General features: G+C 50.0%; 1 protein-coding gene across 1 annotated transcript in view; it reads left to right on the forward strand.

Annotated features, from left to right (window-relative positions):
* POLH (DNA polymerase eta) overlaps nucleotides 1–13,697 on the forward strand; it is a 44,854-nt gene extending 31,157 nt beyond the window's left edge. Inside the window, exon 11 of the mRNA XM_088442999.1 lies at nucleotides 12,573–13,697. Within this exon, the coding sequence (XP_088299125.1) occupies nucleotides 12,573–13,338 (766 nt within the window). The 3' untranslated portion in view covers nucleotides 13,339–13,697. The remainder of the gene's footprint in view (nucleotides 1–12,572) is intronic.
* The last annotated feature ends 3,665 nt before the right edge of the window (nucleotides 13,698–17,362 follow it).

The following is a 17,362-nucleotide window of genomic DNA, read 5'->3' on the forward strand; positions in this document are numbered from 1 at the left end:
GCGGCCGCTTCCTCGGCTTTTCAGTCAATGTTGCAGACTGACATGCCTTCTAGGATTTCAAAACGCCCACTCATGACACGGGCTGCTCAGGTATCGGACTCAGAGGGTTCCTCAGATGATGGGGAGGTCCCTGATGACACTGACTCGGACGCCTCGGTCCAGGAAATGGATACCAAGTCGTCCATTAATGTGCGAGCACTAGTTAGGGCGGTGCGAGCTATTCTTCTTATAGAGGATGAGGCACCGGTTCCTAAGTCGAAGTTTCCTAGTTTCAAAAAAACTAAGGTGGCTTCTGCGGTGTTTCCCCTGTCGGATCAGTTGACGGATCATATGGCGGTAGCTTGGCAGGCGCCCAGTAAGAGATTCCTTCCTCAGAAGCGGTTGGCTTCTAATTACCCCTTCCCTGAGGCACATTGTAAAAAATGGGAAACTCCACCGGCGGTGGATTCCCATGTCACCCGTTTAACTCGGGGCGCCACCTTACCATTACCGTCGATATCCTCGCTGAAGGATCCCACGGACAGGAAAGTTGAGACTTGCTTAAAGTCTATTTACTCCCTCTCCGGGGCGGTGGCCCGACCGTCCATGGCCATCTCCTGGGTGGCCAAGGCCATTGAGGGGTGGGCCAATGCATTGGAAGATACCTTCCCGGACAACGCTCCGGATGTCCAGCGGGCGTTGTTGGGACAAATGAGGGACGCTGCTTCTTACATTGGAGAAGCTTCTTTAGATGCTAGTCTGCTGACCTCGCGGGTATCGGCTGCAGCGGTGTCTGCCCGCCGATCCTTATGGTTGCGGTCCTGGAGAGCGGACTCTGATTCAAAGAAAGGTCTGGAGGCCTTACCTTTCAATGGGGAATTACTATTTGGTCCGGACTTGGACAAAATAGTGGACACCCTGGCTAAATCCAAGTCGGCCTTCCTCCCTTCGGCGGCACTGCCTGCTAAGGTTCGGAGTTCGGCTTTTCGTTCCTTTCGGGTTCAGGGTAAGGCGAAAGGTCAGTCCTTCCCGAGACAGTCTGCGAGTAAGACTGCCTCTAAACCCAAGAAGCAAGCCTGGAGTGCTCGGCGCCCTTCTTCCAAGCAGGAAGATAAACCTGCGGCCTGATGGGACGGGCCTCCCTCTGGGGGACCTCAGAGTGGGAGGCCGACTTCTTCTATTTGCCCAGTGCTGGCACAATACCACCACGGATGCCTGGGTTTGAGAAGTGGTCTCCCAGGGGTACGCCCTGTCTTTTCGGCACAGACCACCCCACCAGTTTTTCTGCACAAGTCCTTCTCAGGACAAGACCAAGGCGTTACAGGTTCAGGAGGCTATAGAGTCCTTGCTGAAAGCAGGGGTCATTGTTCCCGTTCCTCTATCACAACGAGGGACGGGGTATTATTCGTCTCTGTTTCTGGTGCAGAAACCCAATGGTTCTCATCGCCCTATCCTCAACTTGAAGTCTCTGAACAAATTCCTCAGAGTTCCCAAGTTCAGGATGGAAACGTTACGTTCCATCATTCTGGCGATGGAACCGGGGGATTACATGGTGTCCCTGGACATCCAGGACGCCTACCTCCATGTTCCGATAGCATCTTCACACCAGCGGTATCTGAGGTTCGCTATCCTTCAACACCACTATCAGTTCCGGGCGCTACCCTTTGGTCTCTCCACGGCACCGAGGGTGTTCACGAAGATTATGGCGGTCATGGCCGCACATCTTCGGAACCAGAATGTACGGCTGCTGCCGTATCTGGACGACCTCCTGTTGCTGGCGAGCTCCCCGGAGGTACTGCTTCAACATCTCCACCTGACGATCGCTTGCCTGCAAGCACACGGGTGGTTGATAAATTGGAAAAAGTCCTCCCTGATTCCATCACAGCGGATGGTTCATTTGGGAGCCCTGCTGGATTTGCGTCAGCAAAGGATCTTCCTGACTCCGGAGAAGGTCGCCTCCCTACAGCTGCGGATACGCAGTTGCCTGAGCCGTTGCCGCCTGTCGGTCCATTCGGCTATGAGAGTTCTGGGGTCCATGGTGTCGACATTCGACATGGTGGAATTTGCCCAGTTCCATTCCCGGCCCCTGCAGGGGCTGATTCTATCAGAATGGAACGGGTTACCTCACCGGATCCGCTCTCAGGTGCTGGTGTTGTCTCCGGACGTTCGGCAATCTTTGGCTTGGTGGCTTCAGACAGCTCATCTGGTCGAGGGGCGCCCATTTTGGATCCCGGACTGGGTCCTGCTCACGACGGATGCCAGTCTCCGGGGTTGGGGGGCAGTGACCGGCTCTTTGTCGCTTCAGGGTCGTTGGTCAGCGGAAGAAGCACTTCTCCCCATCAACATCCTGGAACTGCGGGCAGTATACAGGGCCCTGCAGTCGTCCGGCCCCGCTCTTCACGGAAGGGCGGTACAGGTGCAGTCCGACAACGCCACCACGGTGGCGTATATCAACCACCAAGGCGGACCTCGCAGTCAGGCAACGATGTCGGAGGTGTCTCGTATCCTGACTTGGGCGGAGGGTCACATTCCAGCGATCTCGGCGGTCTTCATCCCCGGAGTCCTCAATTGGGAGGCGGACTTCCTCAGCCGTCACGACGTGCATCCCGGGGAATGGTCGCTTCACCCAGAGGTGTTTCAGCTACTCGTGGACAGGTGGGGACTGCCGGAGCTGGACTTGATGGCCTCCCGTCACAATCACAAGTTGCCCGTTTACGGGTCAAGGACAAGAGACGCAGGCGCAAGTCTGGTGGACGCGCTGTCGGTGAAATGGACGTTTCACCTGGCGTATCTGTTTCCTCCGATATCCCTGCTTCCTCGGGTTCTGCAGAAATTCAAGCAGGACGGCGGCATGCTCGTGCTGGTAGCTCCGGCGTGGCCCAGACGTCCTTGGTACTCCGATCTCAGGGGCCTCTCCATCGACGCTCCGTACCTTCTTCCTCAGCGTCGGGACCTGTTGTCTCAGGGGCCCTGCCTTTACCCGGATCTGGGTCGGCTGTCTTTGACGGCGTGGCTCTTGAGACAGCCGTCTTGAGGTCTCGGGGCTTCTCCAGTTCGGTTATTGGTACCATGCTCAGGGCACGCAAGCCTGCTTCAGCACGGATTTATCACAGAGTGTGGCACACTTACTTTCAGTGGTGTGAGTCCAGACATTATGATCCTCAGGTGTTCCGAGTTTCTAGGATCTTGGAATTTCTTCAGTCAGGATTGGATCTCGGCTTACGCCTTGCATCTCTGAAGGTTCATGTGTCCGCCTTGTCCGTGTGGTTTCAACGGCGGATTGCAATACTACCAGACGTTCACACCTTTTTCCAAGGTGTTCTCAGGATCCAGCCTCCCTTTGTGCCTCCTGTGGCTCCTTGGGACTTGGCGGTGGTGCTACGGGTCCTGCAGGGTCCTCCGTTTGAGCCTCTTGAGGCGGTGGAGCTCAAGTGGCTGACATTTAAGACGGTTTTTCTCCTGGCAATTGCTTCGGCCAGGAGGGTGTCTGAATTGGGGGCGCTTTCCTGTCGCCCTCCTTTCCTGATTTTTCACCAGGACAGAGCGGTGCTCCGCACTCGTCCTGAGTTTTTGCCCAAAGTGGTCTCGAAGTTCCACATTAATCAGGAACTTGTTGTGCCAGCTTTTCAGTCCCCTGATCTTTCAGCTGGTGAGACTTCCTTAGATGTGGTCTGGGCGCTTAGAATTTATGTAGACCGGACGGCTTCGGTTAGGAAGTCTGATTCCTTGTTTATCCTCTTTGGTTTTCACAAGAGGAGTTGGCCTGCCAACAAACAAACGTTAGCCCGTTGGCTTCGTTCCGTTATTTGTGAGGCTTATGCACAGGAGGGTTTACCTGTGCCAGCCTCTGTTAAGGCTCATTCCACTCTTTCTGTGGGTCCCTCTTGGGCTGCTAGACGTGGCGCTTCTGCTGTTCAGCTGTGTAAGGCGGCCACTTGGTCTTCAATTCAAACGTTTTTGAGGTTCTATGCGTTTGACACCTTCGCCTCTCAGGATGCATCCTTTGGGCGCCGGGTACTCCTTTCAGCACAGGAGCGTCCCCGCCCTTAGTTGTACTGCTTTGGGACATCCCCAAGGTCAACCCTGTGGACCCCCTATGGACCCTGAAGTAGAAAACAAGAGATATGGTAAGAACTTACCTTTGTTATCTCTGTTTCTACGAAGTCCATAGGGTCCACAGGGCGCCCGCCCTGACGCACCTGGCTTCAAATGGGCTGTGTGGCTGGTCACCGGTTTTCCGTCTCTCATTTCTGTGAGTATGGTTTCTTGTGTGTTCCAGTCTTCCTTCTCTCTGTTTAGTCTCCTCCTCCGGCCTTGGCTGCTTACCAACTGAGGTGCTGTGGCCGGGGGCGGGGTATAGAGGAGGACGGACCCAAGTGCATCCTGGGAGCAGCTAAAGCTTTAACTTCGTGGTGCCCATGGATCCAGATCCAGCTATACCCCCAAGGTCAACCCTGTGGACCCTATGGACTTCGTAGAAACAGAGATAACAAAGGTAAGTTCTTACCATATCTCTTGTTTTCACTGATCAGTATGCACAAGACATCCCTCATGAGCCAGGTTACCTCCGGCTGTAATGCTCCGCTGTACGTCAGGTATTAACCCTCTGCTCCATCGCTCATAGACGTTACATGGTCGTATGTCAGATCACATCATTACCTGTACTGCTGATTTGTAGCATTTATTACTCCCCAGGGCCTCCTGCTCCTTATCTGTGGAGACTTGCCCTCCATATCCATTTGTTTTCACCTCTCAGCAGTTTCAGGCCACTATAGTCTAATAACTCGGAGTATATTTCTGTCCCCGGCTGGATGCTCCGTTTCAGTGGCTAATATCAGTCACTATATCAACAGGGTTAACTGTAGCCATTATATATATTCATGTAATATGATAAATGAAACACTGAATAATAAGATCAATATTATATCATATTCTCCATATTATTACCCTAGAATTGTACAAAAAGGTAAAGGACTTAAGAAGAGGAGCCTCTTAATCACTCACTTTCTGTTTTTCACACATTCCTTTTTGTCATTCATTTTTTTACTGTAAAAGAGATTGTTTTAGCTTAGCAACCTTGGCGTATAAAGGAAAAGTATTTTAATTGATAAGTTTAATGTATTAGACAAAGTTTTCACATGCACTGTCAGACTGGGGGTAGTCTACGACTTCTGTGCGGTGGGGGTTCAGCCCGCAGCAGTACCTGCGAGTGCGCCACTCCAGTGGACACGCCAGCTTGGGAGGCCACCCTTGTACGGGCTATGTCAGAGCTGTCACAGCAATTGGCAGCCTCTAGGCAGGTACGGCCAATCCCTCTTTGTTTGTCAGGCTTTCCTGCGGCATTTTATCTGCCAGGTACCACGCTGGGTGATCTCCGGGGGTAACGATTGTACCTTATCTCAAAGATCTCCTTATAAAGGCCTGCATCTGTGGACATTCTCAACTCATGGCCATCTGACTCTCACACCCATATCCCATGGGTGGATTTTGAACTCCCAAAAGTCCAATCTCACACCGCTTCAAAGACTGTTATTCCAGGCTGGTTGATGCGAAATTTGGAAATAATTTTTTGCAAAAAAGAATAGCTCAGGGACTCATGTCCCCTTGACGATCGATGTATGCCACCGGCGTGGCATTCGTGGCTCTAGTTCTTCCCAGAGAGATTTCCTCGGAGTATTCCCTGGATGTGGTTCGCGCCCTATAATTTTATGTTTCCGGTATCTCTACATTGCGAAAGACTGACGACATGTTTATCATATATGATTCCCGCAATCAGAGTCCAACCTGATATCCAAAAGGCTTACTTTGCCCAGGGCCAGTCTGCACCTTCCAGAGTTTCACCTCATTCCACTAGGTCAGTGGGTACTTCTTAGGCTGATCGACATGGGGCGTATGCTGCTCAGCTGTGTTGCTCTGCCACCTGGTTTACCATACATACGTTTGTGTCCAAGGACGCCATTTTTGGGTACAGGGTGCTTCATGCTGCCACAGAACGTTCGTCCCACGGGGACTGCTTTGGGATGAGTGTAAGTCCAGTGTTCCCCAGTGGATAAAGGAGGAAACAGGGTTTTTGTACTTCATGGGAGACACTAGACGCCCTCCTTGCGCTGTTGTGTTTATTACGTATGCCTTTTGTTTGTGTGACGTGTTGAGTCACTTTGTTGTGGGGATTTCTCCCCTCTATACTTTGTTTCCTCTCTGTCTCTGCTTGGGCTTGGTTAAACTTAAACTGAGGTCAGGTTGGTTATAGAAGGGAAGTTAAAATCATCTTGGATTTAAAGTGCCAGGCTCTAAACACCACCATCTATAACCAGCTTAACTCCAGTGTCCACCATGGAATTGGAGAAATGGATTTTACTTGTCTGTTTTTACAGAAATCACATTTTTAACTGGCCTATTTTCCATACATTGTTTTCCTGTTAATTAACATTTCTACTTCAGGGTCCATAGGGGGTCCACAGGGTTGACCTTGGGGTATAGGTTGGGAACCAAATCCGGGCACCACGCAGTTAAAGCTTTTAGCTCCCAGGATGCACTTGGGTCCACTCTCCCTATAACCCCACCCCCAAGCCAGAGGCACCTCAGTTTAAGTTGGTGCCCGGCCGGAATCGGGTCACCGTTTAGTGCAGTGGGGAGCTGATTAGCAGCCCCTAAGCTTTATTTTTTCTAAAGGACAGAGTTTTTTATTTTTCCTTTGGATTCTTCAGAGCGGCAGCGTCAGACTGTCCATAGGACGTCTAAGCTGCCGCTCCGTCACCCCGCTGGCGCTGAGACGCCAGTACAGATCTGGGGATCTCAGCGGGACCCCAGAGTCTGTACTAGCCGGACTCTGCGGGCGCCCAGGACTGCTGCCGAATCCACGGGGAGCAGGTAAGGCGCGGGTCACCGCTTGCGGTGATCCGCGCATTTGAAATTTGAAATGCAGTCCTGTGCCTCCGGTCTCTGGGGACAGACCCCCCATACCCCGTGTGTCCACTAGACCACCAGGGACTTAGTGTTCGGTGCAGGGAGCCGGCGTCCCGGGGGTTAATAGCCGGCCAGGGGAGACAGCCTTCCCTGTTACAGAGGCTACTCCCCTCAGCTCAGCGCGCCTTTCAGTATCTATAGTCTGGCGTCGCTGAGCTGCTTCCTCCGCGGGCCACGCTTCTTCTGAGGTCTCCAGCGGCCATTTTCTCTGTGGTGCAGCAGAAATCTCTGGAGATGGCAGTGAGTCCAGTCCCCCTGCGTACCTCACCATCAGGTCAGTGTACACAGCGCTGTAGCCTTCCCAGACACTGAATCTGGGCAGTTGAATGCAGTGTAATAGTGCAGTATATTATATGACATGTTTATGTATATATGTATATATCTGCATTGTATGTGACTTATGCTAGTGCTGACTGTACTTTATTCTCTCACCTGTCAGTGTATATCTATCCCTTTCCTTATCTGCCCTAATACAGCTGTACTTGGGGTGGTTCTGAGACCTCACATTTATATACTTGTTAATATTTGTGAGGTTTGTCACATACTGTTGCGTGCTGCACGTTGCCATATTTTGAGTGGAACTGTGTGTTGCATACGCTGAAAATGGGTCCCTGCAGCTAATTTTTAGTTTCAGTCAGGACCAGTATAGCGCTGCTTGATCGCAAGGCTTGGTCAGATATGTCTGACCAGGAGATAGAGCGTTATACTGCACCCATTTTTACTATCCTGCAAGCCATGTGCTGCAGGTGTTAGTGCGGAGGATTTAACTCTTAAAGGGTTCTGTATGTGGCGTCATCGGGTGCCGGCCCCTTTCACGACCCCCTTGGGCGGTTTGTTTTCTCGGGATCCTCTTAATTGCGGATCGCCGGGCGGGCCCCATTGTTGTACCTCACTTGGGGTTACTTCACCATACTGCCCTTTTTCATCTCAGGGTATCTCGCAGTTTCTTGCACTCTTCGCCTGTGACACAGACTACCGCTCCCTACAGGGGTTTTTCGAGTATATGAATTCCCCCTGGTGCCACAATAGTCTGTCATGCCCCTTGCAGGGATTACCACAACAGCCACCCTGGGTGGATGTCGTTTTTCTATGAAACGCAAATTGGCGTGGTTGACGCCCTGTGCTTACTTCCCACTTGGCTCTACCGTGAACTGGATACTGTTTTGGGCTCTTTCCCTCTTACACGGGGGGAAGCCTATCTCAAGTATTATTATCCCTGTTTTATGGCTGGTAGCAGGTCCATTCTGCACCTGTATCATACACCCTCAGTATTACGTGCCTTTTGGGTCCCTGTTGCTGACTAGCGGGTGGATCGCATGGCGGGACTCTGGCTGTTGCCAGATATGAGGTATTACAACAGTGTTTGGTCTCCTGTCCCAAATTCCCTGAGGGTCATCATGAGCCCCTCCTGGGGTGGATGGGCGTGTTACTCGTCGGATTACAGACGTTACTACGCATCCCATTCCTGCGTGGTCGGATTCTTCTGATCCGTAGGTGGTAACTCTGCCTGAAATCAGTATACTCGCTTTCAGGGGTTGTTACCCATCCTACCATGGCGATAGCATGGTTGGTTAATACTATTGCATACTGAGCTGATGCATTTGTAATGTTTTTTCCCCTCCAACACGTCTGGGGTTCAAATGTATTTGGTTGCTCACGTAATATATGCAGTTGTCATAGGTGGACATGCCTATATTGGATACCAGCTCCTAATTTTCAGAGTTCCGGCTGCGACGGTATCCTCCGTAATACCCTATGGCTGCGCTCTGGGAATGCAGAGGTGCAGATACCATCTATAGGGTATATCTTGTTGGGTCCTGACCTTGACAGTGGCAGTACAAATTTCCCGCCGTCAGCTATGCTCACTACGGGGCCTCAGACTATTAAGTCTTTTTGTCCTCTGGGTCAGCCTAAAGGTCTGTTTCTTCATAGACTGTCGGCCTTTACAAGGGCCGACATATCCAGTTCCGAGCAGACCTGGACTGCCACCCGATCCTGCTTCTGAACCTACGGATATATCGTCAGCCTGACGAGACAGGCCTACCACTGGGAGATGGCGATTTCTCAGTTTGCCCGGTACTAGTGTCTAGTTACCGCGGCTACGTGGGTAGGAGGGTACGCACTCTCTTTGCTCAGGCGGCCTATTTCCATGTGATGGTACGCAGGCCCTTATTCGGAACAGGGCCTTACAAATCCAGAAAGCTATACAGTTGTTGCGGTAAGCGGAGCTAATTGGGCCATCCCCACTTTCTCAGCGAGGGACTGGTTGTTCTGCTTTCTTTCTGGTGCGGTGGCTGAATGGTCCTCTTTGGCCTATTCTCTGTCTCAATTCCCCGAACCAGTTCCTAAAGCTACCTGGGCTCAGGAAGCAATCCCTATGCTCCATCATACTATGTTTGGAACCTGGGGACTTTATGGTATCACTGGATATACAGGACGCGTGCCTACGGGTACTTACAGAGACCTTACCTCAGCATGGACTGAGGTTTGCTGTATCACAGCACTTACGATTTTTCGGGCTCTGCCTGTTGGGACTGCTCTCAGCCCCACAGGGGTTTACCAGCGTTTTGGATTTTCTGACAGTTCTTCTGTTCAGTATATCCCAATGCTCCTGTACCTGGATGGCCTCCTGCTCTTAGCAGGATCACCGGGGTACTTTACAGCCGGGTCTGACTGACTGACAGGGGGGTTGACTGCAGACGTTTAATCAATGGGGAAAAAGTCCTCCCTGCATCCCTCTCTGGGTATTCTTCACCTAGGAGCCCTGCTGGATTCTCAGAATCTGAGAATTCTTCTGGCATAAGACGGCATCTCCACTCTTCCATTAGGAGTACATGGATGTCTGCGCAGTCGACATATGTCTTTACACTCTGGGATGCATGGTCCACTATTCAGTGTCTGCCTTTGGAAGGGTGGAATGGGCTTAGTTCCATTCCAGGCCTTTCCATAATTGGCTTATCTCCAGATGGAACAAGTTTTTTCTGTCTGATCACTGTTCAAACGATGATGCTCTCCCCGGAGGCAAGTCGGTCCCTTTTCGGGTGACTATGGCCATCTCGTCCAGGGTATTCTTTGCTAAGGACAGTGTCTGGTTCGCATCCATTTCAGTGCAGTTGGATGTCTGTCGATTCCACCCTGTCAATTAACTCGTTGGAACTTTAGCCTGTCTTGGGCCTTCACTCTGGCATAACCCTTGTTTCCCGGTGAACCTGAAAAAGTTCAGTCCGACAGGGTCAGAACAGTGGCTTCCTTTTTAGCAATACTGTTCGTTGGGTGGCAATGTCAGGTATGTCATACATTCGGACATTGTCTGAGGGTCTCCTCCCGACCATCTCGACAGTGTTCATTTCAGGTGCTCTCCATTGGTAAGCGGGAGTCCTCAGCCGTCACGACGTGCATCCAGGGGACTAGTCTCTTCCCCAAGAGAGGTTTCATCTCCTGGTGAGCAGGGGGGGGGGGTCCTCCTGAGGTGACCCTCATGGCCTTCTGACTCTATCACACTATGGTGTTACAGTCCAACTCTGGGGATTCTGAAGCAACCTTCAGTGACTCTTTGTCGGTGAAGTAGTTCTTCCAATTTGCGTACCTGTGTTCTCCGGTCTCCATTCTTCCTCGAGGGAAGTGTTTCAATCGAGACGGAGATGCTTTCCTGCTGGTGGCTCCTGATTGCCCCAGATGTCAGGGGTACTTGGTTTTTCGGAGTCTCTCCATCGATACTCCATTCCTGATGCTTCACTGCCCAGACCTGTTGTCTCAGGGTCCTGGGGTTTGTCTTGGACCTGGGTCGTTTGTCTTTGACTGCGTCCCTACAGTGGTCTTACGGCTTCCCTGGCTTTGTCATCGTTGGAATGATTAGAGCACATGGATCAGTTTTTGCTGGGACCTACCACAAACTGTGGCAGCCATAATTCTTATGGTATTATACCTGTCGATATGATCCTCTGGTGTCCAGGATTTCCAGATATTCTGGCATTCCTTCCGGCTGGCTTGGGTTTCACCCTCGGCCTGGCCTTCCTGACAGTGCGGATCTCTACACTGTCAGTATGATTAAGATATGGAATTGCTCCGCTCTGGTATCCAGTTCATCCTTTGGAGTGTTTTCTGGATTATGCCTCCATTTGTCCTCCCTAGGGACTCCTTGGGAGTTAGTAGTGGTTCTTCGTTGACTCCGGGGAAAGTTAATGGAACCGCTGGTTGTGATTGCCATTACATGGTCTATTGCTTTGGCTTTCTCTCTTTCTCTCAGGGAGTTTATATCACCCAGGTGAGTGTCGGAATTGGGAGCCTTCTCATGTGGCTCCCTCTTCTGGAGGGCATCTTGTCAGGGTGTGAGTTGCTCTCACCCTGTGTTTCTTCTTAGTGATTTTTAGGTTCCATATTATTCTGGAACTTATGGTGAGGCCATTCAGTCCCCGGTCTTATCGGCTGGTGTGGTCTCATTGACTGTGGTCCGGCCTCTGTGGATTTATGTGATCCGTTCAAGTTCCTGACGGAAATTGGACTCCTTATTGGTGGTCTGAGATTTCTGGTTTTAACAGGAAAGGATGGCCGGCCTATGGCCAAATGTTGGCTGGACGGCCTCGTATGTCTTCTTCAGGGGCCTACCCATGGGTAGGCCTTTCTGTTGTTGATGCTTGTTTTTTCTCGGGCCATGTAACCCTCGTGGGTGGCTCGCTGTGGCGCCTTGGCTGTTTTGCCTTGCTAGATGGCCACGTGGTCTTCTGCCCACACCTTTTTAAGGTTCTAGGCATTGGTTTCCTTTGCCTCTCCGGATGCTTCCTTTTTGGCGGCGGATTCTCCTCTCAGCACAGGAGCGTCCCCTCCCTTGGTTGAACTGCTTTGGGACATCCCCAAGGTCAACCCTGTGGACCCCCTATGGACCCTGAAGTAGAAAACAAGAGATATGGTAAGAACTTACCTTTGTTATCTCTGTTTCTACGAAGTCCATAGGGTCCACAGGGCGCCCGCCCTGACGCACCTGGCTTCAAATGGGCTGTGTGGCTGGTCACCGGTTTTCCGTCTCCCATTTCTGTGAGTATGGTTATCGAGTGTTCCAGTTTTCTCTCTCTTTTTTTCTCCTCCTCCGGCCTTTGGCTACTTACAAACTGAGGTGCCTCTGGCTTGGGGGTGGGGTTATAGGGAGTGGACCCAAGTGCATCCTGGGAGCTAAAAGCTTTAACTGCGTGGTGCCCGGATTTGGTTCCCAACCTATACCCCAAGGTCAACCCTGTGGACCCTATGGACTTCGTAGAAACAGAGATAACAAAGGTAAGTTCTTACCATATCTCTTGTTTTTTCAGGTATTTTGTATACTTTCTGTGGAAGCTGGATATGACTTTGGTAAACCCAAGACTCAGCTATTGGAAGATGAGGAATCTCTTCCTAGTAGCCTGTCCTGTCAGTGTATTTCATTCCAGTATGTTCTATACTGCTCCATGTTCTGCATATCCGTTGTTTAATAACCCGTGCTGGATGGGAGGGGCCATTTAATGGTAAAGGTGGAGCTTCTTGTGTTCTGCCTCAACTAGTAAGAGCTACAAGTAAACTATAACAATTCCTATAAGTGATGTAAATCTCCATATTTAGTCAGGTAACCACTGAGCTGTCTCCATATGTGTTCCCTACAGGTCTCCTGCTCTCACCCTTCTACAGCTCTCTGCCAGCAAATTCTCCCCAACCGTGTCCTCAAGAACAGGCATTGCAAGCTTCCTGAGCAAGGACGTAGATGGAACTCAGAGACTTCAGAGCTCCCTCACACAAGTGTCACCGAGCAGCCCTAGAACCCCACAGAAAGCGAAGCGAGATATGGAGATCAGAACTCCCAACCGCATCCAACTCCTGTTTCAGAGAGCAGCAGAGAAGACTAAAGAGACCAGAGAAGAGCAAACCCCAATGTCTAGTGTATGCGCGTCTGCGGAGCAATCTCCCGATAAACAGGATGGCGTCAGCAGAACCGAGTCAGACTGTAGGTCGTTCTTTCTATCTCGTTCCCCACGGCTGCTGGACACACAGGAATCTGAGCTTCCAACCACTCTCCAAGATAGCGACGACTCTCTAGAGGAACCCAGTGGTTTTCTGGCCTGTTCTTCTACAAGTTCTGACCCATGTCCAACAGAGACCACAAGCAAACAATTCGAGGAAGACTTGGTGAACTGTGAGAAGTGCCACCGGACAGTCCTGGCGTGGGACCTCCCAGAACACATGGATTATCACTTTGCCCAGGAATTGCAGGACTCTTTCTCTACTGCCAGTCCCAGTACAGCTACACCCTCCACAACACCCAAAGTCAGACCAAAGAACAAAGCTAAAAATGAGGCAACACCAAGTGCAAAACGTCCCCGGAGCGAGGGTAGCAGGACTCTAGATTCCTTCTTTAAAAGAGCCACACCGTGATGACCCTGAATGTCTCGCATCTATCGGCAAAAACTTTTAGTCCTAATACATTCTGTTTGGAAATATGTGCAGAATTGTGGCCCCTGCAAAACACTGGATTTAAATACCGGAGTGTTCACCCCAGTGGTCAACAGCCAGCCATGCGCTATTCTGCGATGTCACTGGGTCAAACGGTGGATTCCTGGTCTGCTAATCACTTTTCAATGCTAAAACCAGCGCCCCCTTTACAATGCTTATCTAGAAAATTTCTGCGATTGTCCTCGCCTCCCATGGTAGATCCCATGTGCTATATTATAGTGCGTTATTAATGTGTATACACAGTAATATAATTTTTAAAATAAAAGTAATGTTTGTTTAAAGATGGAGTCATGAAATACATACCCACACGCACATGTCCAGCAGTTACACGATCTCAGTTGGCAGATATAATCGAACCAGCAACTTCAGTGCTGTGAGGCAGTAATGCTAACCATTACACCCTCCGTGCTGCCCAAAGGGTTGAGGATTTGTTTGCGAATGTGTCACAGTACGAAGGCTGTGCTGGTTATACGTGTTGCAGAAACTCCATGTATGTGCTAACATTTTACTGAAAGATGTCCCTGGTTTTAAATGTATACGGTCACAGCCATGCGGCATAATTAGCTCCCAAAAAATTTCCAACTGGAGAAATATTTTTCTACTTTAATATAATAAGTCTTGGCATAGACACAGTGGAAATATGATGCCAACAGAAATCTGAATCTTTTCCTGAAAACATTATATACATAAACTGTAGGAATATTCAGTGGTTTGCAAAAATATTCAACTGCCTAAAAGTCCACAGTTTTGTCTGTATTATAAGTGACACTGATACAGATTGTTGCAGACAGTGTTTTATTGCGAACCAGTAAACCAGTATATTTTCTTTCAGCAGCCTGATGACCATTTGCCAAATTGGAGTCCGTTTAGAGCTGAATCACCGTATATGCATGATGGTGCCAGTTAGTGTTGCATCTCCAACAGCAATCTACATTGGGGTCCTGTACCATCTAGACCAGGCCTGGCCAACCTGTGGCTCTCCAACTGTTGTGAATTACAAGTCCCAGCATACCCTCAACCTGATCAGGTTTTAAAGCATGCTGGGAGGGATTTATAGTTTCACAAGAGCTGCAGGGCCACAGGTTGGCCAGGCCTGATCTAGACTATAGTTTGAATTGGTTGTCTACCACGGAGATGCTGATTTTGCAAACATGAATTGTTTGAAATATTTTAACCCACTCACTATTCACCGATGGGTCGATGCAAGTCTCTATTCCACTCCTCAACAAGACGGTGTGGGGAACGAAACGGAACTTCTAACAGTAACTTATAAAGAATAGAAGTAACTATTCTAGCTGTGGAACAGCACACAGAGGGCCCGATTCAGACTTGGACGCTAAGCCGCAATCGCGATTGTTGCCCGTCTGCGTCGCAATGCGCGTGCTCAAGCCAGTCACTGTGATCGGGAATCGTGCGCTTGTAGTACACAGACTGAGCGCTACTTTGAGTGACAAAGTTTGTGGGTGGTGTCAGGGCAAGGTCTATGAAAACGGGCGTGCCTGTGTGTTCTAACGGCATTTCATGGGCGTGCATAATTAGCATTGAGGCGTCATTGTACACGTCTCCTGGTTGTATTTCAGCCTGCAGTGATCACAGTTCTTGCGGCGGGGTAAGGTCTATCTCATTATACACTTCCTGGAGATGACGTGTGCTTAGAAAGAAAAGTGGGCGTCATTACACCAACGTACGCTCACTCTGACGTTGCTCTCTAAGACACAGAGGGGCGTCCTTAAGCCAGACAGTGTGATCGCGGAATTTGCATACCCGGCCCCTGGCGGCTGTGAGAGAGCACAGCTTAGCGCCTGGGTCTGAATCGCCCCCAGAGGGCCTGATTTTGAGTCGGACGCTGCATCGGTCATATCTGGGACTTCCCTGGTGTACAAGTGTGCGTTTATATCCGCAAGGACTGGGGACCATCACTTTCAGCATCTTTACATGCTGAAATACCGCTTGATGCGTCTTAATACGTAGCCATCGGTTGCCCCATGCTAAGTGTAGATTCTCTGTCAGAGTATGGCCTCCACAATGTCAACGATTATGCGGATGAGTTCGCAAACCACTTCAGTGACGCGCCAGCGACACTCCCATAGGACAGACCAACCCCATACACTGGCCCACATTCCAGACCACCCAAATTGAGTTAGACTTTCCATCGAAAATACAGTTTTAATAGGTTATTGATATATGTTACAAACAATGTAATATAGTCTAAAGCATAAAACGTGACCATATGTAATCAATTGGACCAGTGCTCTTTTTTTATCAGTGGCATTTCTGGTCACACGTAGGAGAAAATCAAAAATAAAATAGATTCTATCCTCACCTCTCACCACCAATTTCAAGATATAATTTAAGGATAAAGAACTAGAAGTTCATTCCAAAGTTGAGAAACGTGGGAGGGAAATTATTAACAAGAAAAACTCTAAATTCAACTGATGATATAGGGATTACTCGGATGATAGAGTAGAATTTATAACCAAAAAAACACATCCTGGAAGAGATTACTCAGGACAAGGGAGAACCAGAACACCTCATTCTAGATACTGAAATATAGAGATCTAGATCAAATGATCAATATAAGAGACAGCACTGTAAGACATCAAATCATCAGTACAGGAACAGCAGTAGATCTAGACCTCAAAGGAACAAGTTAACAAAAATATTCAAAGCAAATAATTCCTATATAGATTTCAGGACACGGAGATCTAAAGACAGAGGGCCTGATTCAGACCCGGTCGCTATGAGCTTATGCTCGCACGATGCGTATGCAAATATTTGAAAGTGACGCGGCGGAGAGCGATTGCTCGCCAAGGCCTAAGCACGCCTATCTTATCTGTACGAGCGTTCGCTTTGTGTATGCAAACTCCCCTTAGCGAATGCAGAGACGCCCACTGCCCCACGTCATCTCCTGGAACTTTGTGAAAACATTGGTACTTCGACCACTATCGGATGTGAACGCAGTGCTTGTGGTAGCTTTTTTCTACCGCAAGCATTGCGAGGAGTAAAAAAATGGCTGGTGACGTGTACTATGACGCTGCATGTTAATTATGCACGCCTCTAAAACGGCGTTGAAACACTCAGGCATGCCTGAGATCGCTAATCCCCCCCCCCCGTTTTTACTGGACTGCCCCTGTTACCACCCACAAACGGCCTCTCCTGTAACTCACTCTGCTGGGCTGTCTTTGCTGTACGAGTAAGGGATCTGCGAACGCACTGTGTACATTACGCACTGCGATGCATGCGCAGATTAGCAACCATCGGCAATAGCGAGCGCACTGCGGATAGTGACCGGGTCTGAATCAGGCCCTACTGAGACAGGTGAGGAAGTCTGCTTCCCAATTGAGAACTCCCGGAATGAACACTGCAGAGATGGCCGGGAGGTGACCCCCGGCCCATGTCAGAATGCGTGACACTTCGTCATTGCTGCCAGACTTCGAGTGCCTCCTTGATGATTGATGTAAGCCACTTTTGTGGCATTGTCGGACTGAACCTGTACAGGTTTTCCATGAAGTATGTGCTGGGCCAGGTTGAGGGCCCTATAGACAGCTCGAAGTTCCAATATGCTGATTGGCATGGTTTGATTTGACCGTTGTCCAACGGTCCTGGAAGGAGTGTGGACCGGTCACTGCCCTCCAGCCCGGGAGACTGGCATCCGTTGTTAGGATTACCCAGTCCGGGATCCAAAAGGGGCGACCCTTGGTTAGATGAGATGTCTGTAGCCACCAAGATAGAGACTGACGCACCTCTGGAGAAAGCACCATCGTCTGAGCTTTGATCCGATGGTGGTAACCCATTTCCACCTGGAGAGGATCAGCCTTTGCAAAGGCCTGGAATGGAACTGAGCACATTCTACCATGTCGAAGGCGGACACCATGGATCCCAGAACCTGCATTGCTGAGTGGATCGCCCTCGGCGACTGTGGAGACATCTGCGCACTCGTAGTTGA

Source organism: Taudactylus pleione, unplaced genomic scaffold (assembly GCF_031769625.1).
Source record: "Taudactylus pleione unplaced genomic scaffold, aTauple2 ptg000320l, whole genome shotgun sequence".
Lineage (NCBI taxonomy): Eukaryota > Metazoa > Chordata > Amphibia > Anura > Myobatrachidae > Taudactylus > Taudactylus pleione.